The following is a 19,846-nucleotide window of genomic DNA, read 5'->3' on the forward strand; positions in this document are numbered from 1 at the left end:
ACCTGAATGGATTTGTTTTCAGCTACCATTTGGATTGGATTCTTCTGCCTGTTAAAATTTTTCAAAGTACCACTTGATGCCTTAGTCATTTTCTCCACACTAACCCCTACCAACTACCACATCTTTATGATACATAAGCACTTTCTGAGTAGCTACTAACTAGATTTATCCTTAAAACATCAGAAATAAGGTGTTTTCTATTAAAAGTTCATGTTTGGAACTCTGTCCATCTGCTGAATCAATGTCTTACTTAAAGTTTATATAAGGAACAGTAGATATATGAAAAATCAAAAGCCTAAGATTTATAGGCCCAAGAAATATACAACCAAAAAAACTCACAAAAAACAAAAACCTGTCAAAAGAGGCTAGAAAGTTTCAGTTAACAAAGGAAAACACCACAAAAAAAGGAGGAAAGAGGAAATAGCATAAGTAAAGTTCTAATTTATGCTACAATATAACTTAAAGCTTCTAATTAATATTTATGAATGTCTAAAACTATCCCCATTGGGTTATGTTCTAGAACTGGCAAAACCTAGTAACCTTCAGAAAATACATACTTTCAGACCTACTCTTTTATATTGTAAATTTATAAAATGGTCCCTACTAGTTTGTAATTTTTGTTATAATTGGCTGTTTTGTAAAATTTGATCTAAATATATTTGTATATTTAAAATTAACTCATCATCTTGTTTAAAAAATACTTCAAACTAAATAACATCATAAATTAGAACCCCCATAAAGGATATCAAATAAATCAACTTAATTGTATATCTCATATTCAGTTGAAATTAGAAAATTCATAAATTGTTAACATTTTTAGTTACAACTTTGTTATGAAAAACTTACCCCAGCTTTAGAAATGAATGATTTTTTTTAAAAGTTATCATTTGGCTATAGCATGAGCTTTTCTGGCACAGTGCCAGTCACTTTTAAATATATTAAAATTTCTATTAAAATATCACTTTTAGTGATTTAAGACAAAACTAAAACAAGGTAAGCAAAGCACATTTGAATGAAATGAGTATGGGATGCTGTCAAGAAAATCCTGTCATCAGGCAACTGGATGCTGATTATCTGGTTGTAGAACTAACTTACATGCAAATTGCCTCAATACTCAAGTTCATGTTCTCCAATTTTCTGCATACTCAGGTTGCTTCTTCCAGAACTCTTTTAACTCACTTCCAGCTACAGATTCACAAGAATCAAGACTAAGCAGCTAAGCAGCCTGAACTGCAGCATTACCAGTATCACCTTGCAGTGATTTTGTTGCCAGCAACTGTGTACCAGCTCTATGCCCAGGTAATATATGAGAGGACCAACTGCTATGCCAGCTCTTTCCACACCAGAGTTGATGGTTGAACTGCTAACAGTATGTGCCTATCTGGTAGACTAATTTTGACTTAGGATACATACAACCTTAGTGCATAAAAGTTACAAGCAACTGAAAATTATAAGAAATATAACTAGAAATCTGACAGAGCCTATCACTTTAATTTATAAAGTAAAAGTAATTTAAATATCAAGGTACTATATCCTTAAGAGAGAGAAACTTTTCAACGGTACACCACAAAACCAGAAGTCATCCCACTTCTCTATATAAATAAAGGCTAACAACAAGCTAGTGGGATTGCAACAGTTCTTCTATGTGGCACTGAGGACAAGCAGAAAGGATGGTATTTCAAGTAGGAATAGCCCTACATCAAAGTCAACTATCTCAACATGTGGTGACCAAAACATGTAAAGCACAAAAACACATATAAGTAGTCACTATTTATACATGGTGGGCTTTTAAGTGACCAAATTCTGTCCTGTCTTCCTTCCCAAATCCCCCTCCTACACATCACATATACAGAATTAACAACTGGGCAGGTACCTTGGAAATGATGTAACAGCAACTGCATTTTTTGTTCATGTTCCTTTTGCTGAAGGGTGAGTCTCCGGTCACACTGCAATTTCAGATGCTCCAGTGCAGATTCCAACTCACGAACCATATTATCCCGTTCCAGAACCTTCATTTTAATTTCTTTATTCTGTAACTGCAGTTTCCGTTCAGCTTCTCGCAAATTAACCACCTGGCAAATACATTTTTTGACCTTTTAAGTGTGCTTTAGATAGCCTGATATCTACTTCTGTTAGGCTACATAAGATGAGCTTCCTTAATCACCATGGGTATAACTAGCAAATGCTTTGTAACATACCTACGAAATAACCTAACAGCCTTTTAAATTTGTTGTGATTCTGAATTGGTACTAATTTCATTTTAAATATAATGCTCTACTAATCACCCCTCTATCATTTCTTAGATATGGTCTCTGTATGTTACATTTATTATCCTACAACTTTATTTCTCTAGTCTAAGAAGATATTGAGAAGATAAAGACTCTTGTAACATCTAGATAATTCCCAGTGTTCAGCCCAAAATAGACTCATAAATAAGTGACAAAAAATTTAAAACTATAATTACAGAGTTTGGTTTTAGATCATATATTTTAGTCCATTCAGTTCTTCTCTGCACTGATAATAAGTAAAAATACTTCAGACAATGTTTGTATCACGGAGCTTGTTAATGTAATACCTTCTTTTTAGAAAAATACTGATTTCTTCTACAAATTGTTCTCAGAATCAAAAAATGCACTGACGTTGGCCTGGGTGTGCTGGGTTAAGAACCCTTCCTCTAACAGCACCTCAAAAAAGTTATTTATACCAAAGTCTTGGCCAGTACTCCACACACCCGGTGATAGGATGCACCCTCACCAGTAACGGTAGCTTACCACCAACAGTAATTAACCAAGCGGAGGGTTGTACATAGCATTTCCATTAATTTTTCATGTCCATTTCTCTGCTCTAATAGAATTAGAACTTCATTTTAAAACTTTAGTGTTTTATTTTTCATTGTCTGATAGTCCCTTAAACTGCACACACTCATCAGAGAAAAGAAGTTATCTACTTGTTTAACACTTCATAATACATATCTTAAGAGAACACATTAGAGAAAAGATGGATATAGTTCTCCATGCTATGAAACGTTGCTGGATCAGTAAATTGTCAAATACATGAAAAATAAAATATTTGAATTAATATTAAGCACAGTCAGGTTAATGCTAAAATCTATTACTATCTTTGCCACTGATGCACCACTTAGTATCAACTCACAGGGTATGATGAGAAAGTATACGTGCCCCTACCTTACAGCAATGAAGGAAAGGAACCTAAACTTGGAGGGCCCCTGATTTTTCATGAATGCTGAGTAGCAACATCCAAATCTAGGAAACATCAAGAAGTAGTGATTGAAGAATGCAGCTTAAATTCTTTGATTTTTAAAACTATTTCAAAAGGCCCTTCAACTTTAAGAACCACACAAAGTAAGCACAAAGCTTTCAGAGGACAACCTTCAGTACTGTAAAGAGAAATCATGCTTAAATCTGGAGTTATACCATTAAATCTTTAAGCCTTTCAATTTCCTTAAAAATTCTAAATAAATGAGATATATAAGCATCTTGACCTTTCTTTATAAGAAAATCATCTATCCCTCGAAAACTAACCTTATTGAAATATCTGAAAAAAATAGCTCTAATCTCAGTAGGATTCAGGCCCATTAGTTTTTCCAAGATATTTGCTTCACTATGAGAGAGGTTTTGGAAGGAAGCTCTGAGTGAGTTCTGGCGACTCTGGATACTTTCATTCTTGTATTCAATTGCAGCTTCCAAAGCTTCAATCCCTTCTTCAAGTTGGAAAAGAACATGTTCTTCCTAGATATGATACAACAGATATCACTTATTTTAAATCAAATAATATAACTTGGACTTTGTCAGATACTGAGATCTCACTATGCGACAGTAAGTCCTTAACAGTCAATAGGTTCTTGGAAACAGACTTTAAGAGAAACAATTTATCAAGAAACCAATTTTACCATAGGCTAATTGGTATAAACAAGAATTAAGTTCCTACAGCATATTTCTGGTCACAAAAGCATCACCAAACTTCTAAATAAAGACCTAAAACAATTCAAATATTGAACACTGAAATAAATATGAGCTATACATACATGTAAGAAAGACGACTAAAAACAAGTAAGATCATTCTTTTTCAACCTGCTGTTTCCAGTTCATGGTCACGGGTGACCGAAGCCTCTCCTAGCAGCTCAGGGTTCAAGGTGGGAACCCACCCTGGACAGGCTGCCCTTCCATCTCAGGGCCACTCATACATATACCCAGACTGGGACAATTTAGACACACCTGTTCACCTCACATGCACATCTTTGGGATGTGAGGAAACCAGAGTTCCTGGAGGAGACATGAGGAGAATGTACAAATCCACACAGACAATGGCCCTGGCCTGGGATCATTTTTTTTTCCTCATCAACATTATAACGAAACAACATCAAATGAAATGACATTATTCAAGGACCTGCTGTGTTTGAGTCTAATGGTTATTACCTTTCTTCTACTAAATTTTAAGAAAAGAATGTTTATTGAGTGCTTGCTATGCTATATAGTACAGTTTGTATACACATATATAACATATAATCATTGAATCCTTGCAATAAACCTTATGTAATAAAATGGAAGAGGCAGAAAGTTAGGTGAGTTATGAAACATCCCATGGTCTCACCACAAATGGTAATCACCAAGGAACACACTCAAAGCCTCTGCCCACAGGATTAGCAATGTTGTCATTTATCTCCCTCCATAGCTCCTAAAGTGCATATTATATGTCAGCGAGATCTGTAGACCCCCTAATGTCCCTTCAAGGATCTATTAAAACAAGATGTTGATAGGAGGGAAAGAAGAAATAGCTTTAGAATAAGTTATTAAGAACTAGTAATCAGAGGAGAATCTCTAGGGAAAAAAACACAGTATGGCAAGTAGTGAGGATTAAAGGACATGATGGAAATACAGGTGTTAACAATGGTGGCAGCATAACATTTTTTTCATAAACTGGAGAAAATTTTCTTTGTAGGAAACAAAATCTGATAAATCCCTGTCAGAAAACCTTGCAGTTCTTTGAACTACCCAAATAACATGTTATTGGAGGCGGCAGAGGGGATCCAAATCTCTGGCAGGAAATTATATTGGACTTGCTGAGATTTGGATATGTATACGAGGTGTGATCAAAAACTATGGCGAATGTTTAAATTTTAAAAAATTATTACAGTAAAAGACACACCGCCATTAATCCCCCTCAAAATATTCCTCCTCACTTTGAACACACTTATCCCATCATTCCTGCCACTTTTTGAAGCAGTTCTGGAAGTTCTCTTTCATGTCTTTAGTTGCACTGTCCTGGCTGCCTCAATGTCCTGAATCGATTCAAAATGTTTACCTTTCATGGTCATTTTGACTTTGGGGAAGAGCCAGAAGTCACACGGTGCCAGATCCAGTGAATAAGGTGGATAATGACACACTTTTATGTTTTTATTCAAAATTGCCACACCAGGAGCAATGTGTGACACAGAGCCTTGGCTGAGTGCCATCCAACAGAAAGGCAGGGATCTTCAATATGGGAAGCAGAGTGTCGAACCTTAGTAACTGTGTGTGACAAGTTTCAACTTGTTTGATGCACTCAGTCGGGTGTGAGCTACGGTTAAGAGAAGGTGTGTTTTAAAGTGTGACATAAATCATCCTCCATCGTAACAATACTCCGTGTGTCACACATTGCTTCTGGTATATGGCAATTTCTGTCAAATAAAAACATTACAGTGTTTCCTCATCCACCTTATTCACTGGATCTGGCACCGAGCGACTTGTGGTTCTTCCCCAAAGTCAAAATGATTCAGGACATAGAAGCAGCCACGACAGCGCAACTAAAGACACTCACGAAAGAGGACTTCCAGAACTGCTTCAGAAAGTGGCAAGAACGATAGGATAAGTGTGTTCCAAGTGAGGGAGAGTATTTTGAGGGGGACTAATGGCAATGTGTCTTTAACTGTAATACATTTTTTTAATTTAAACATTCACTGTATTGTTTGATCACACCTCATATATCTGCAGACCTATCCATGTGGTGGAGGTCACCTCAATTTTAAGGTCCTTGAAGTCAGTGTCTTGTCCATACTCATGTCCTTAATCACACAGTGAAACTCAGTAAGAGCTGAATGAGTTAATGAAGAAAAAACCATTTTCATTATGTCTTGGTTACGTGACCCTAGTATTTCTCTCTGCTCCTCTCCCCAGCATTTTAATATTTCTTCTTTACCTAAAGAATAGAGTGACTTCCAGAACTCTTTTTCTGGAATTCAGGGAAATTGTACGTAATAACCTATTCTGGTGGAAGGTCAAATAATACTTATTTTTAAAAGCTATTTTGTAAAATCTCCTGAAAGAGCCATTTTGAAAAAAATGTTCTACAGCCATTTTATTTCTCTGTGCAATCACTAACCATCAAGAATTTGATGATTTAATAATCACTCCAGAAGAAAATAATATTCACCTTTTTATGAAAAACAAACTTAAATCCTGAAAGGTACTTAGGTGAATGAATGAGGAACCAGACAATAAAAGGAAATTATCCAAAGAACATATTTGACTTTGAATGCATACTGTGATTATATTTTACCAAAAAACAAATGTGGAGTTTGCCTTTACATATGGCTGAGAACAATTTGATACAAATTTAGTTCCTATAGTTTTGGATGTAATTTAAAGAAGCATCAAGATAATATAAGGTAGTGGGACTACAGAACCCTGAGACTAGCCTGCTCCAGTGAGGCTGCAGCATATAAATATTTGTGGGTCCCTCTAACCCAACAATAGGTATAAGTTGACAAGATGAGTGGCAATGGAAAACTGTCACAAAATGAAAATTTGTCACAACTCAAACCACAGATTATCAAGAACTGATTATGCTTTATCATAGAGCACTGTTTGTTAAACTTGATTGTGTACCAAGGAGCTTGTTAAAATGCAGATTTCTAATTCAGCAGGTTTAGGTGGGGCCTAAGGCTCTGCATTTCTAGGTGAATCTGTTGCTGCTGGTCCAGAGAGAATAACAAGGACCTAAAGCAGTGGTCTCCAAATCACACATCCCTATCAGTAAAACACAACAAACTAACAAAATTTTTTGAGCAAGCACTGCATGTGTGTATTTCTCAATAAGTCATATGCAACTTCTAAACCTAAAACATGAAAGTGAAAGTTTAAAAGATTAAATAAATACAGATACAATAGTTCTTATATTTTCTCCTATACCTCACTTACGAGGAACTGCTCTGCATAATTAGAAAAATAGAATTATTATTTTTTTTTAATCTTAGTTTCTGGATTTTACCCCTCCCAAAAAAAAGGTGATTTACTTATATTAAATTATTGGGTAATCCTGTAGTAGTATATTGATCTAAAACCTATCACTTCCCATGAAGTAATACAATTAGGAAAATAGTTTAATTTATTGTGGAAAAAGAAAATAATTCTAAGCAAGTTTAAAGACATCAAAACAGCAACGCATTCCAGATGTCTTGTGTCACATCAGCATCTCATATTCCTGATCATCTGCTACTGGCAGATCCATCTGATAATATTAATCTTGGCTTGAAAACAGTGGGGAGATCAGAGCTCACTTCAGGGCTACATTAGGGGAACCAACCAAGTGGAAGAAGTGTGCACAGAAGCTCACATGACTCAGTGGAACCCCGCCAACTGCAGGCTTATCACTCGCTCACACCAATCCTGAGTGGCCACTACACAGGTAGCACACACAGTGCCCTATTTTCACCACAAAACCCTGCATGTTTTTAGTTACAGAATTCTACATGAAATAATAATTAAATGTTTCTTGATGATAATAATGGCCCCTCTGCCCTTCTGCAAACATAATTGGCTCATTCCCATCTCTATGCCTGATTTAATGGTGTTTTATCTAAAATGGCCTTCTTTCTTAGATCGACCAATATAGTATCATGTTTTTCATAATCTAGCTCAAGATTCCATCCAGTCCACCAAGGCTGCCTTAATAATCTTCCCCCAAATGATCATTGCATTGCTTTGTATACATAATGTAATAAGCATAGGTTCCTTATATTATCTGTAACTTGCTTTTTTATGTTCTTCAGGTTTCAAGTTTTCTCATCCTTCTGTCTCTTTTCTCCAGCTAGAGTATGAATTTCTCAAGAGAAGCATACTGATTTTTACTTTTTTTGTTTCTTCCATAGGACCTGATAACAGTTCTGGGCAGGCAAGAATTCCTTAAATACTTGTATGTTTTGCTGTATCTGAGGCTCTCACCCTTCAATTTTATAAGCTTGTGGCTCCAATATAAACAGTCTCAGGAAGACAGCCTGATCACTGCACAGCTAAATTAAGTTATACAAAAGGGCAATAGAGGCTTATAATGCCATATAGCCCCCAATCAACTTAGTCTTCAATTCCTTTCACCAACATTAGATCAATAATCTAATATCATGAAATCATTTCTCCTGTTCCCTCTTAACCAGCCTCCTTAATGACCTCTCAAACTTGCTCCAATGTGAAACACTACAAGATTCAGCAAGGTGCATTAATTCCCAGCTACTCACTTTCTCTTAGTAATTTTCTCTTGCTTTGGTAATGACAGGACATCAACAACAAATATTCACAAAGAAAACTCAGGCTCAAAAATTCATCTTTGTCTGATAAAGTAAGGTACAGGTACCACTGCCAACTGAGGTAAAATTCTGAAAAAAGACAAAGTCTGGGGCAATTTGATAGCCAATAAAAGAAATATCTTTTACAAATGAAAACTCTAAAAGGTATTTTTATTGGAATTTGGATTTTATGTGTCCACTTGGATAGGACTTAGTGTGGGATATGCTCCTGAACACTGGGCCTTTCTAAGCCAAGGTAACACAGAAGAATTAACCCTTAATGCCCCTGGCATTCATTGTATGTAATGAGTCACCTACTATCATTAAAGAAAGCTGCACAGAGAGAAGGAAGTTGCCCTTTTTAGGAGAAATGAGAGAGTCCCTCAAATCATTTTCTGCATTCTGTGAGATCAGTGGAGAAACCTGGCTGAGAAAGGCCAGACTCAAGGGTAATGTTAGTCTCCCAATCTCTGGCTATGCCATGAAAGGGCCACAGTCATGGATCTCTCTACATGAGGACACTACCGTCTCTAGTCAAGCAAGCATGGCTTATACTGCCAGGTAAACTCATTACATCTGACGAAGTTTCAAGGAAACAAAGTTCACCAGATTTATCATTTTTATGTTTAAGTGGCAAAAGATGAAGGAAATCATCCAAGTGACCCATCATACAGCACTTCCAGTTCCAAAGAATACTGACTTACTTCAGGTGATAACACGCTACCATTTTTAAGTTTCTCATCCACACTGTTTCTTCGTCTCTGTAGCTGATCTTTTTCTTTCTGGAGGGCTTGAACTTGTTCTGAAATTTTTATTTTCTCCTCAGCTGTGCTGTTCTGGAGCTGCACATTCTTTTCAGACAACTCCTGGTCCAATAAGTTCAGGTGAGTTGATATTTTCAAACTATCTGTGTTTAAGGCCTAAAAAGACACAATCAACCAGATACCCCCCAAAAAAGTTACTAGAAATCCAAACAACATATAAATTAGGAAAAACTTAGAGAAAATTACCAAATGAATATATTTTTAGCTTCTACATTGTTTTCTCCCAGATTTATATATATTTTTTTGGACAGAGGTGGGGGATTTCATTTTCTAAAATCTTAAGTTGAATGCCTTTTTTAAAAAAATGGAAATTCAAACAATGAATTTATTACCAAGTATTGCTTGTCCACACCAGACTACACAACACAGGTTTTGAGAGAGAGTATTTTTCTTTTTTATTATTTTCTAAATTGAACTTTTCTTCTTTGGTCTGGTTACATAGAATTAATTATGTTATAACTTCCTAGAGATAGAGATTTGGTTTGTTGTTGTTGTTTTAACATATAATTTGTTTCTACTCATTTCATTCTGAGGAAATATGGCCAAATAGATTTATGGAGACCTTCAGTATGGACTAATTTAATTTTTAAATTTTTTAATTAATTATATGCATATACTATCATAAGGTTTATAATTTTTTAAAAAGCTGTCCCCTACCCCACCCTTTCACCTGAGTCTTGTTCCCCAGAAACAACCATCTTCAGCATTAGCTATTTCTTCTGGTGTTTATGTCCTTATTTCTAAATAACATTATCAATTTTAGATATTGTCTACTGACTATTATGAAAGATAAGGATTTAGCACTTTTATGTTTTCACTTTCCTACTTCTCCTCCCTCCATTCTCCCAATATGTATTACAGTTTTTCTTTTCTTTTCTTTTTTTTTAACATTTAAGCCGGCTGTGTGACTCGGTTTTTTGTTTTTGTTTTTTTTATTGGGGAGTATGGGTAACAGTGTGTTTCTCCAGGGTCCATCAGCTCCAAGTCGTTGTTCTTCAATCTAGTTGTGGAGGGCGCAGCTCAGCTCCAAGTCCAGTCGCCGTTTTCAATCTTTAGTTGCAGGGGGCACAGCCCACCATCCCATGTGGGAATTGAACCGGCAACCTTGTTAAGAGCTCACGCTCTAACCAACTGAGCCATCTGGCTGCCTCTTCCGCAGCTCAGTGGCAGCTCGTTGTCTTCAATCTAGTTGTGGAGGGCGCAGCTCACTGGCCCATGTAGGAATCGAACTGGCAACTCTGCTGTTCAGAGCTTGTGCTCTAACCAACTGAGCCATTTGGCCGCTCCTGTATTACAGTTTTTCATTACATCAATATTCAGTTTCCATGACCTTGTATTATTCATATCTGAACTATCTAGTACAAAATAATCATACCTCCATCTGACACAACTTTTTTTGTACCTTATAACTAATTCTTCTCCAATAGAACTATAAAATTCCTCTCAACACTGTTGTTTTCATTTGACCGAACTTAAATCAGGAAATCTTTTCATTACATTCTTTTCTGAAAACATTTTCCCTGGAGCCTCCATATTCCAACTCCATAATGGACAAGTGGTTTTGGGACTTCCCTTTGGCCTTATCCTGGGAATTTCCGTGTTGGATCACATTTTCAGGATCCTGAGTCTTCTTGCCTTTTCAGTTTATACCCTCTTTTTTGTGAAGTACATCCTCTAGTAGTTTCCTGAGACAGGCTAGGTGGGAGATAATTTTTTCACCTGAAAATACCCGTATTCTACTTTCACATACAATATGTGTTCTTTTGTGAGTGGCTTCTTTCATTAAACATAATGTTTTCAGAGTTTATCCATGTTGTAACATATATCACTACTTCATTCCTTTCTATTGCTGAATAATATTCCATTGTATGGATGAACCACATTTTGTTTATCCTTTTATCAGTTGATGGACATTTGGGTTGTTTTCAGTTTTTGGATATTATGAATAATGCTGTTATGAACATTTATATACAAGTTTTTGTGTGGACATATGTTTTCAGTTCTTTTCAATATATACCTATTCCTAGAATTGCTGTGTCATGTGGTAATTCTATGTTTACTCTTTTGAGGAACTGCAAGATAGTTACCCAAAGCAACTGAACCATTTTACAATGCCACCAGCAAGGTATGAAAGTTCCAATTCCTTCATATCTTCACCAACACTTATTATCTATTTTTTTGAGTATAGCCATCCTACTGGGCGTGAAGCAGTAGCTTGTTGAAGTTTTGATTATCATTTCCCTGATGGCTAAGGATGTTTAGCATCTTTTCATATGCTTATTGGTCATTTGTATATCTTTGGAGAAATGTCTATTGGATACTTTGCCCATTTTTAATTGGATTTTCTTTTTATTATTGAGTTGTAAGAGTTTTTTCTAGATACAAGTCCCTTATCAGACATATCATTTGCAAATATTTTCCCCCATTCTGTGGGTTGTCTTTTCACTTTCTTAATGGTGTCCTTTGCATCACAAATGTTTTTAATTTCGATGAAGCCTAATTTATCTAATGTTTCTTTTGGTGCTCGTGCTTTAGGTATAATATCCAAGAAACCACTGCTTAACCCAATGTCACGAAGATTTATGTCTATATTTTAAGAGTTTTATAGTTTTAGCCCTTACATTGAGCTCTCTGACTCATTTTGAGTTAAATTCATATATGTTATGAGTGGTTTTTTTAAAATACATATTCCTTGTCTGAAATGCATATAATCAAGTCTTACACGTATTTCTTAAACACTGCAAAAAGATATAATCTTTTCATGCCTTTTGTTCAGAAAAGAATCCAGCTATAACAGTCTCAAGTTTTTCTTCTGTTTCATAAAAACAATCTTCAATGAATCAATTTTGCTTTGATCTACTGTGGGTTTCATGTATTTGCACTCTCTACTTATCTCAATATGTTCTTGCTCCTAAATAATACATCTCATTAAAACTAGAAACTGCTGTTTTCTTTTTTTTTTTCTGTATCATGAAGTAAACTTATTTCAGGAAAAAGATTTTCCTCCCCATTCCTTTTATATGTTCCACTTTTTTCTCTTCTTTAGTGATACAGAACGTATCATAAAGGTCCCAGGTTATTTTCTTCTATTTACTCACTTGATATTTTAACCTGTTAATTTCCTTTGCTGTCGTTTACATGTTTTGAGGGGCAACTTGACCCTGACAGCCAATGTGAGCAAGCTACCTGGGTACAGCACCAGTAAGTAGGGTGGTTGGAGGGGGGGGCCCTACCCATGTCCAGTAGCCTGGTGCTAATAGCTGTTTCAACATGTTTAGGGAATGGAAGACAGAGCAGAGGTAAGTACAGGTCCCCATACCTACCCACCTGTTATACTAAAGCGGAGAGGTTAAGAACACGCCACTGTCAACTCAGATCCTACTAGTCTAGATTTTGGCTCAAAGGCAGATCTAATAAAGAGGCAGGTCACTGGTCCTCTCTGTTCCATGACTTAGTGTACAGACTGACCTTGGATTTAAGGCCTACTGGAGGCAACGTTTTGGGTAGAATGCCCTTTTCAAATCTGGGGCAAGCCAGCTTCATTTTTAGATGCTGCTGTTGTTATTGTTGAAAACATGTGTAGATCTATCAAAAAGTGTATCTCCTGGTCCTTCTAATCCCTTCACAATCATTCTTTTTTCAAAATTTGAAATTGAGGCAAACTCCTTCATAAAACCACTTCTTGGACTGGCTTATAAAATCCAAGTCCTCCAACAAAAATTATTGTAAAGGTCCCAAATCTTTATAATTTGAAAAACAAACAAGTCTTCACAAGTCTTCACACCAAATCTTCTGTCTTTTATAGGAATCCTGCAAACTTTGAGTAGTAGTGATAGCTAGATAATTTTCAAGTCTATTTTTACAAATTAACCAATGTTCACTATACAACATCAAACAATACAATTTATTTGGACAATATCTACTAAAGTTAATAATAGAAGTTGCCAGGGGGTAGAGGATTATTGCTCAATGGTTACAGAGTTTCAGTTTAAGGTAATAAAAAGTTTTGGAAATAGATAGTAGTGACGATTGTACAACACTGTGAATATTATTAATGCCACTAATTTGTACACTTAAAAATTGATCAAAATGGTAAATTTTATGTTATGTATATTTTACCACAACTTCAAAGATACCAAAAAAGTTAATAAATACTCATAAATCGTTCTTAGCAGAACATTGAACATTTCATTTCAAAATTGCAATAGATTTTAGTGGTGGACATTAGATAAGCAGTAATAAGCAAAATACACTGAAAACCAGAAGAGTTTTCTTTCGATTTCTGACTTCACAATGGTTTACTTCTTAGAGGAAAAAATTCTAGTTTATATGACTTACAACCAGAATGAAACAGCATATTAAATAGAATACCTGACTAGATCTCAACTTCTTATTTTCCAGGTGGCTCTTCTCCTGTAATAGTGCCCCCTTCTTAGAAACTATGGCTTCCCGTTTCTTTAAGTCTTCTTCCAGGTCCTCTAATTCTTGGCGTTGGTTCAGAACTTTCTCTACTTCTTCATCTAACCATTTGTTTTCCTCATCCAATTTCTACATGAAAATTCCAAAGACATGTTATTTGTTTTTTTTCTTCCATAAAATTGATATCGTAGTAATATAATTTCAGATTGGCTGAAACACCTTAAATGCACATTTAAAAACTACCAGTGAGCTAAAATACTGTTCCTGTCTAAAACTGTTAAGAAGTATGTGGTTCCAGTTAACATCTCTCTGTGTTGTTTTATAAGGAATTAAAATTTACTCCCCAAATATGTTCAAGTCTGGAATTTTTTAGGTTGACCAAAAAAGGGCTGACGATTTTCTTTACATGTATTAGGAGTTGGTTCTGAGAATACACTGGGAATCTTTTTTCAGTCATAGAGGTGCATACGTCCATCACAGCACTTATACACTGCTGGTTGCTCTACAATCTGTCTCCCCAACTTGAGCTCCTTGATTGATTGCGGAGCTGTACTTCTCACCTTTCTATTCCCAATGCCCAGTATACTGCCTGGCCCATGACTGGTCTTCAATAAAATGTTAAATAAATGACTGAATGAATGCCTGATTCAATCCATTAATCAATGAAGTGAATAAATGAATACACACAGTGGAAGACAGATGATGAAGCATGGAAATCCACTCTGCACTGTAGCCTGTCAACATCCAATATGTAATTATAAAACAAAACAGAGTCAGAAAGATTTCCAAAATAAGTATCTTAATACTCTCTTATATTAAGGATTCCCAGAAACAAGTATAAACAAAAATATGAATGGAATATGTCTGTGTAAAATGAACTCAACCAAGTGCTATTTGCGCTGTGGACATAGTAATGAAGCAATGTCAACTAAACAACAATAAGAAAACAAATCAATAGAGTACTGTCTTCCAGTTTTTCTCAAGGTTGATAAAAACAGCTCCTAGAAATCTACATTAAGACAACGAAATTGTAAATATGCATGAGAAAATAAAGAGCAAAGTGGTCATGGCAAAGTAGACCCAGAGCTATGCAGTCTTCCATCCAGTCTTCCATCCAGACCTAGATATCTGTCCTATATCACTGTCACATCCACATATTATGGAAGCCTAAAATAGTTCTACAGTTTTTAAGGACAGAGAGGATATCCCAGAGCAACTATAGAAACTATAGTTTGTTATATCCAGCTGTACCATAAAAAGTCCATATATATTAGACCCTGTGAAGTCCAGTAATTAAACACATTCTACATTCCTTGACTGAGTGGGATTTGAAAGATGACCAACAAACAGATCTTTTGAAAGCTCCATTCCAACAGAAGAGAACAACAACAACAAAAAAATATGATTGTTGATAATAAATGCTAACTCCTAGATATCATGTAAGCACAAATGAAGTGGTTCTGTCTGAGAAATGAAAGAAATGTCAGCCAGCACCACAGAGTAGGTAATATTTTACCTGTGTTTTAAAGAATGGGTACGAGTCTGCTAATATATTACAGGTTTTTTAGGGAAACAATAATAAATGGATTTTTCTGCATCTGATAAAGGTTATCATTTGTGTAATTCACTGTTCTTAGTAAATTTTCTGAAAATTTCTTGATTTCTCTTTCCTCTTTTTATAGCAAATGTTCCTACCATACCATTCTAATTTTAAATACTTTCTTTTTATAAAGGAATTTCCTATCAAATCAATATCCTATTTTAAGCTCTCTGGACACTCATATTAATTTATAATCTTGTCCTTGCTTATGAGTCAAATTCTGGAAAATGGGTTTTTATTTTGCAACATTAAAAAACACGAAGAGTTTTTCTTTTTTAACCCGACATGTCAGTGTAAACTGCAGAAATCTTTTTATTGCTCTATTGGTTTAAAATTTAGATCCTTAATATTTTAAAAACAGGTCTCACTACTTTGTACATTCCTACCTCTCTTACTCCTTCACATAACTTTTCCACCCAGAAATGCTCTTTAACCAATTTCTAAAAACCGCTAGTAAAATAAGTAACTGGGAATACAGTAAATTCTCACTTAACATCATCAATAGGTTCTGCGACTTTAAGCAAAACTACATATAATGAAACCAATTTTACCATAGGCTAATTGATATAAACAAGAGTTAAATTCTTACGGCATCTCATCAACATTATTATGAAACAATGTTGAATGAAATTACATTATTTGAGCACCTGCTGTAACTTAATGTCCTAAATTTTACTATTACAATGTAATATACAAAATTAAGGGAGAGTAAATAAATAAATTTTTTAGAATTAAGGTGATATATTTGCATTTGAGGGTAATTACAATGTTAAGTACAGTATTTTTCTTTCTGTAAGATTTTTAGAACTGCCATTTTGAATTGATATACAATTAAATTTTGTTTCCTTGAATTTTTATATTAGTTTATGGATTTTTTTAATGTGGTACTAAAACAATAGCTTTTTAATATACTACATATGATGCATAAACAATTTGGTTATGTTGGAATGGAGAACTCTGACTTTTAGAAATATATCTGTTTCCATGAGAATAAACCTGTTTTGGCATGGAAATAAATATAATCTAGTGAACATGGATTTCATGTTTACATTCTACAGCATTCAAATAAGCCCATTTCTATTGAAATAAGAATACAGCACGTTTCTGGATGAAAAAGTAATTTTTTAACAACAGAAAAGTTTCAGAATATTAGAAATTTTGTGCTGAAGTGGCAAAATCTAGTGTTTAAAGATTTTATTCAGAGTTCACCATTTTTTACCTCTATTTAGACAATCATGAAATAGAAGGAAAACTAGAAAACACTAGATAGAATCAACAAACCTGAAGTTGGTCTATATTTCCAAATGAACCTTTTCTCCTTTTCATCTTCAATGCATCAAGGTCCTCAGCTTTCAGTTTTAGACCTTCTTCCAGTTCTGTTTTTAACTTTAGTTCCTGTAGAAAACAGAAATCAAAAACACCTTATGGCTCTTACTATATGGCCATCATTAAATATTTATGAAATAATCATTTTCTTAATATTTGCTTTCTTAGTTACAAAAAAGAGAGTAGATGAAGGTTAGGGCTATTTGAGAAGAAAATAACATTAGCCCCTCACTGAAGCAATAAAATCTCCAGCAAAAATCAGGGTTTACTAACAAAACTAAGTATTTCTTTCATTCTTTCCCAGAATTACAAATTAGTATAACAGGGATAAGAGTTTGAAAATTATAAATGTGGTTTCCTCTTCTGCCTGTCTGAGCTCACTACCTTCAGTTAGTCAACCCCAGGTACCCATCTGCCATGGGGATTTAGAATTTATGACAGTAGAAATGTAAAAAGAAAAGTAATATTTCATTTCTGGCATTCAAAAAAATCAGATTATGAGCATGAGAACAGCCTTGCAAGACAGAGCCTGGTCCTGTGAAGAGTATTTTCCAAATTCCTTTAGTTGCCATTCACATTTTAAGAGTCAAGTCAAGAGGCCCTATTCTCACGGTACTCTCCTGCAGTTTAGAGAAGATGCCATGGTCACTGCTAAAGCTTAGCAGGAATCAGGAAGGAGGCCATAAATCAAAGTGGGCCAGTCCACTTACTCTCTTACTGGTCCATGATGGATAAGTTCGTGAACTGAAAGTGTTTAGAAATTCTTATAGCAATATGACTGAATAATTTTATGTTTGTTGAATCTAATAAGTAAAAGATGGACTTTTATAGTATATTTTAATTTTTATTTCATTTTTCTACTAGTTCATGTATTGGGCTGTAACAAATTAGTAATAAAATAAAAATTGTATCTTTCAGGTAATTTCAGAAGTACAAAGGAAGTAAAAAGTCTACCATTATCCATCTCTAGAAACAGAAGAAAGGAGAAAAGAGACAGTAAGAAAGATGTGTGTCCCAATTTTCTTCTCTTAAGTTTTGGCCCAGAAAGGGAGTGATAAGTAAAGGTACCACTGGGGGCAGAGGAAGAGAACGTAGACTGCAGTGCAGAGGCTCGACACCCACATGGGACTGCCCAGCCTTGCTGAAAGAGCAGAGAAGTACATTCAGGAAAAAGGGTCTAATTGGACCCCTCAGCCTCTGGTAATGTGGATCCTGAGTTGAGAGTCAATGGGGGTCCATTAGTGTGGAGAATTGACCCCAAAGCTGAAGGTGAGGATAGGCCACGAGGTTAGCAAGCTAGATGGAAGACCTAGTCACTTTAACAGGGATGTATAATGTCATTAGGAGATGAAATGAAGTCAAAGCACCTCCGTGTTCTAAGGTGAAAGCAACACCAGACTATGAGTTATACCAGCCACGGGTTACAGCATCAGGGGCCAGCAGGGAAAGGGAGAGCAGATTCCAGCCAGTCACATCTATGGACCACCTGAAACTCAGGAGGCCACTCCCCCTCAACTCCATAGGACGCAATAAAAACTAGACACCTGACCACGTATACCGGATTCCATCTTAGGGAGAGAAGCACAGGGAGAGAGGCTAAGAGACTGAATATTCTTATTCAAGAGAGCTGAGAATTATTTAAAGGAAATGTTTACATTATCAGAAAATGTTTAAACAAACTAGACATTTGGTTAGTTCCACATTTCCAGCAATTATGACATGGATTAGGTTGGGTGGAGGGTGTCATATAGCAGGTCTGCTATAGACTAAATAAATAAATTTTATATGCCCACCTGAGATGCATTATGAGTGCATCTGGACCTTATTATATTTAATACCCATCAATTTTTTTATGCTTCCCTAGATCTACAGTTCATAGTTATTATAATTTTTCCCGTCATAGTTACAGCAACTTCAGAATGCTGAAATAAAGACACCTTATACTTGGAGCTGACTCTCTGCTATTCCTATTCTTCCAGATATGCTTTAAAAGAATACTGCAGTAGGTCTAATTCCCTCTTCTATATGTTGCAGTAGACATTACTGCCTTTATCTTATATTATAATCCCTGTTATAATATTAAAATAACTGCCAGGCACTGTGTTAGGCTTTTTACATCTATAAGTATCCTATCTAATCCTAACAATAATCCTATGAGATAGGATTATTATAAACTCCATTTTATAGATGAAGAAATTGGTACTTAGAGAAAAAGCCCAAGATTGTACTATGTTCCACAATTTCAGGGGTTCCCATACCTTTTTTTATAGCTCATCCACGGACTTCAGTTAAGAACTGCTGCTTTAAGGAGAACCTATGCAGAAGTTGTAATATTCTCTGGAAATGGCTTAGGTGAGTAGAAAATGGACAAACAGAGTGTCAGAAAGTTAGCTCCAATCAGAGGGCAAGATGATCGTTAGGACAATGAGCAGGGTTTCTGTTTTTGCATGAAGTAGTGCAAACTTCAATATATCTTTGGAGAAGACTGTTCCTTTTTCTAGAATACTCATTCTCCCCCTTAAATGGGTCATTTCCCTACAATGTGAAATGTGGCTAAAGGAACAAAACTGTCTTACATAAGAATGTAAAAAGTTAAGTTACAGGCAGAGTTACATTTCAGCAGTCTATGCACTCTGACCAAGAGTTTTCTCTTTTCCCTAAGCATAGTTAAAGAGTGCTACGTCTTGTTGGTTTAAGCCCTAGCCTATGAGAGATGAGAAGCTGAGACCCAAAGACCGCAAGTCTAACAGGCAGGCCAGATCCTCACATTGGAAGAAGGACTGTTAACAGACTAGGTTGTTGGCAATAGAGATCAGAATCGAACAGATTCAAGATATTTGGAAGATACAATCTATAGGACTTAGTGGTTTATTGGATATGGAAGATGAGGAAGAGGAAAGAATCAAAGATGACTGCCAAATTTCTCGCTTACCCAGCTGAATAGACTGAGATATCATATAAGGCACATTGGAAAACTGTATTTTCTTCTCCATGAAGGGAGCAGGGAGGGCGGATAGTAGGGAGGTAAATAAGGACGATCATAAACTCATCTATAGGACAACTAATAAAGATATCAGTGGTTATAAATATGAATCCAGACCTCAAAGAGCAAATTGTGGA

At 35.5% G+C, this 19,846-nt stretch overlaps 1 protein-coding gene across 6 annotated transcripts in view; it reads right to left on the reverse strand.

Moving 5' to 3' along the window:
• KIF27 (kinesin family member 27) overlaps positions 1-19,846 on the reverse strand; it is a 75,939-nt gene that overhangs the window by 7,728 nt on the left and 48,365 nt on the right. For all 6 annotated transcript variants that reach the window (XM_074330599.1, XM_019750122.2, XM_074330598.1 and 3 more), the window contains 5 exons: positions 16,682-16,795; positions 13,753-13,929; positions 9,262-9,477; positions 3,543-3,749; positions 1,874-2,072 (listed from right to left, as the gene is read on the reverse strand). In XM_074330599.1, coding sequence (XP_074186700.1) covers positions 1,874-2,072; positions 3,543-3,749; positions 9,262-9,477; positions 13,753-13,929; positions 16,682-16,795 — 913 coding nt within the window. The remainder of the gene's footprint in view (positions 1-1,873; positions 2,073-3,542; positions 3,750-9,261; positions 9,478-13,752; positions 13,930-16,681; positions 16,796-19,846) is intronic.

The sequence above is a fragment of the Rhinolophus sinicus genome, linkage group LG04 (assembly GCF_036562045.2).
Source record: "Rhinolophus sinicus isolate RSC01 linkage group LG04, ASM3656204v1, whole genome shotgun sequence".
NCBI classification, from domain to species: Eukaryota; Metazoa; Chordata; class Mammalia; order Chiroptera; family Rhinolophidae; genus Rhinolophus; species Rhinolophus sinicus.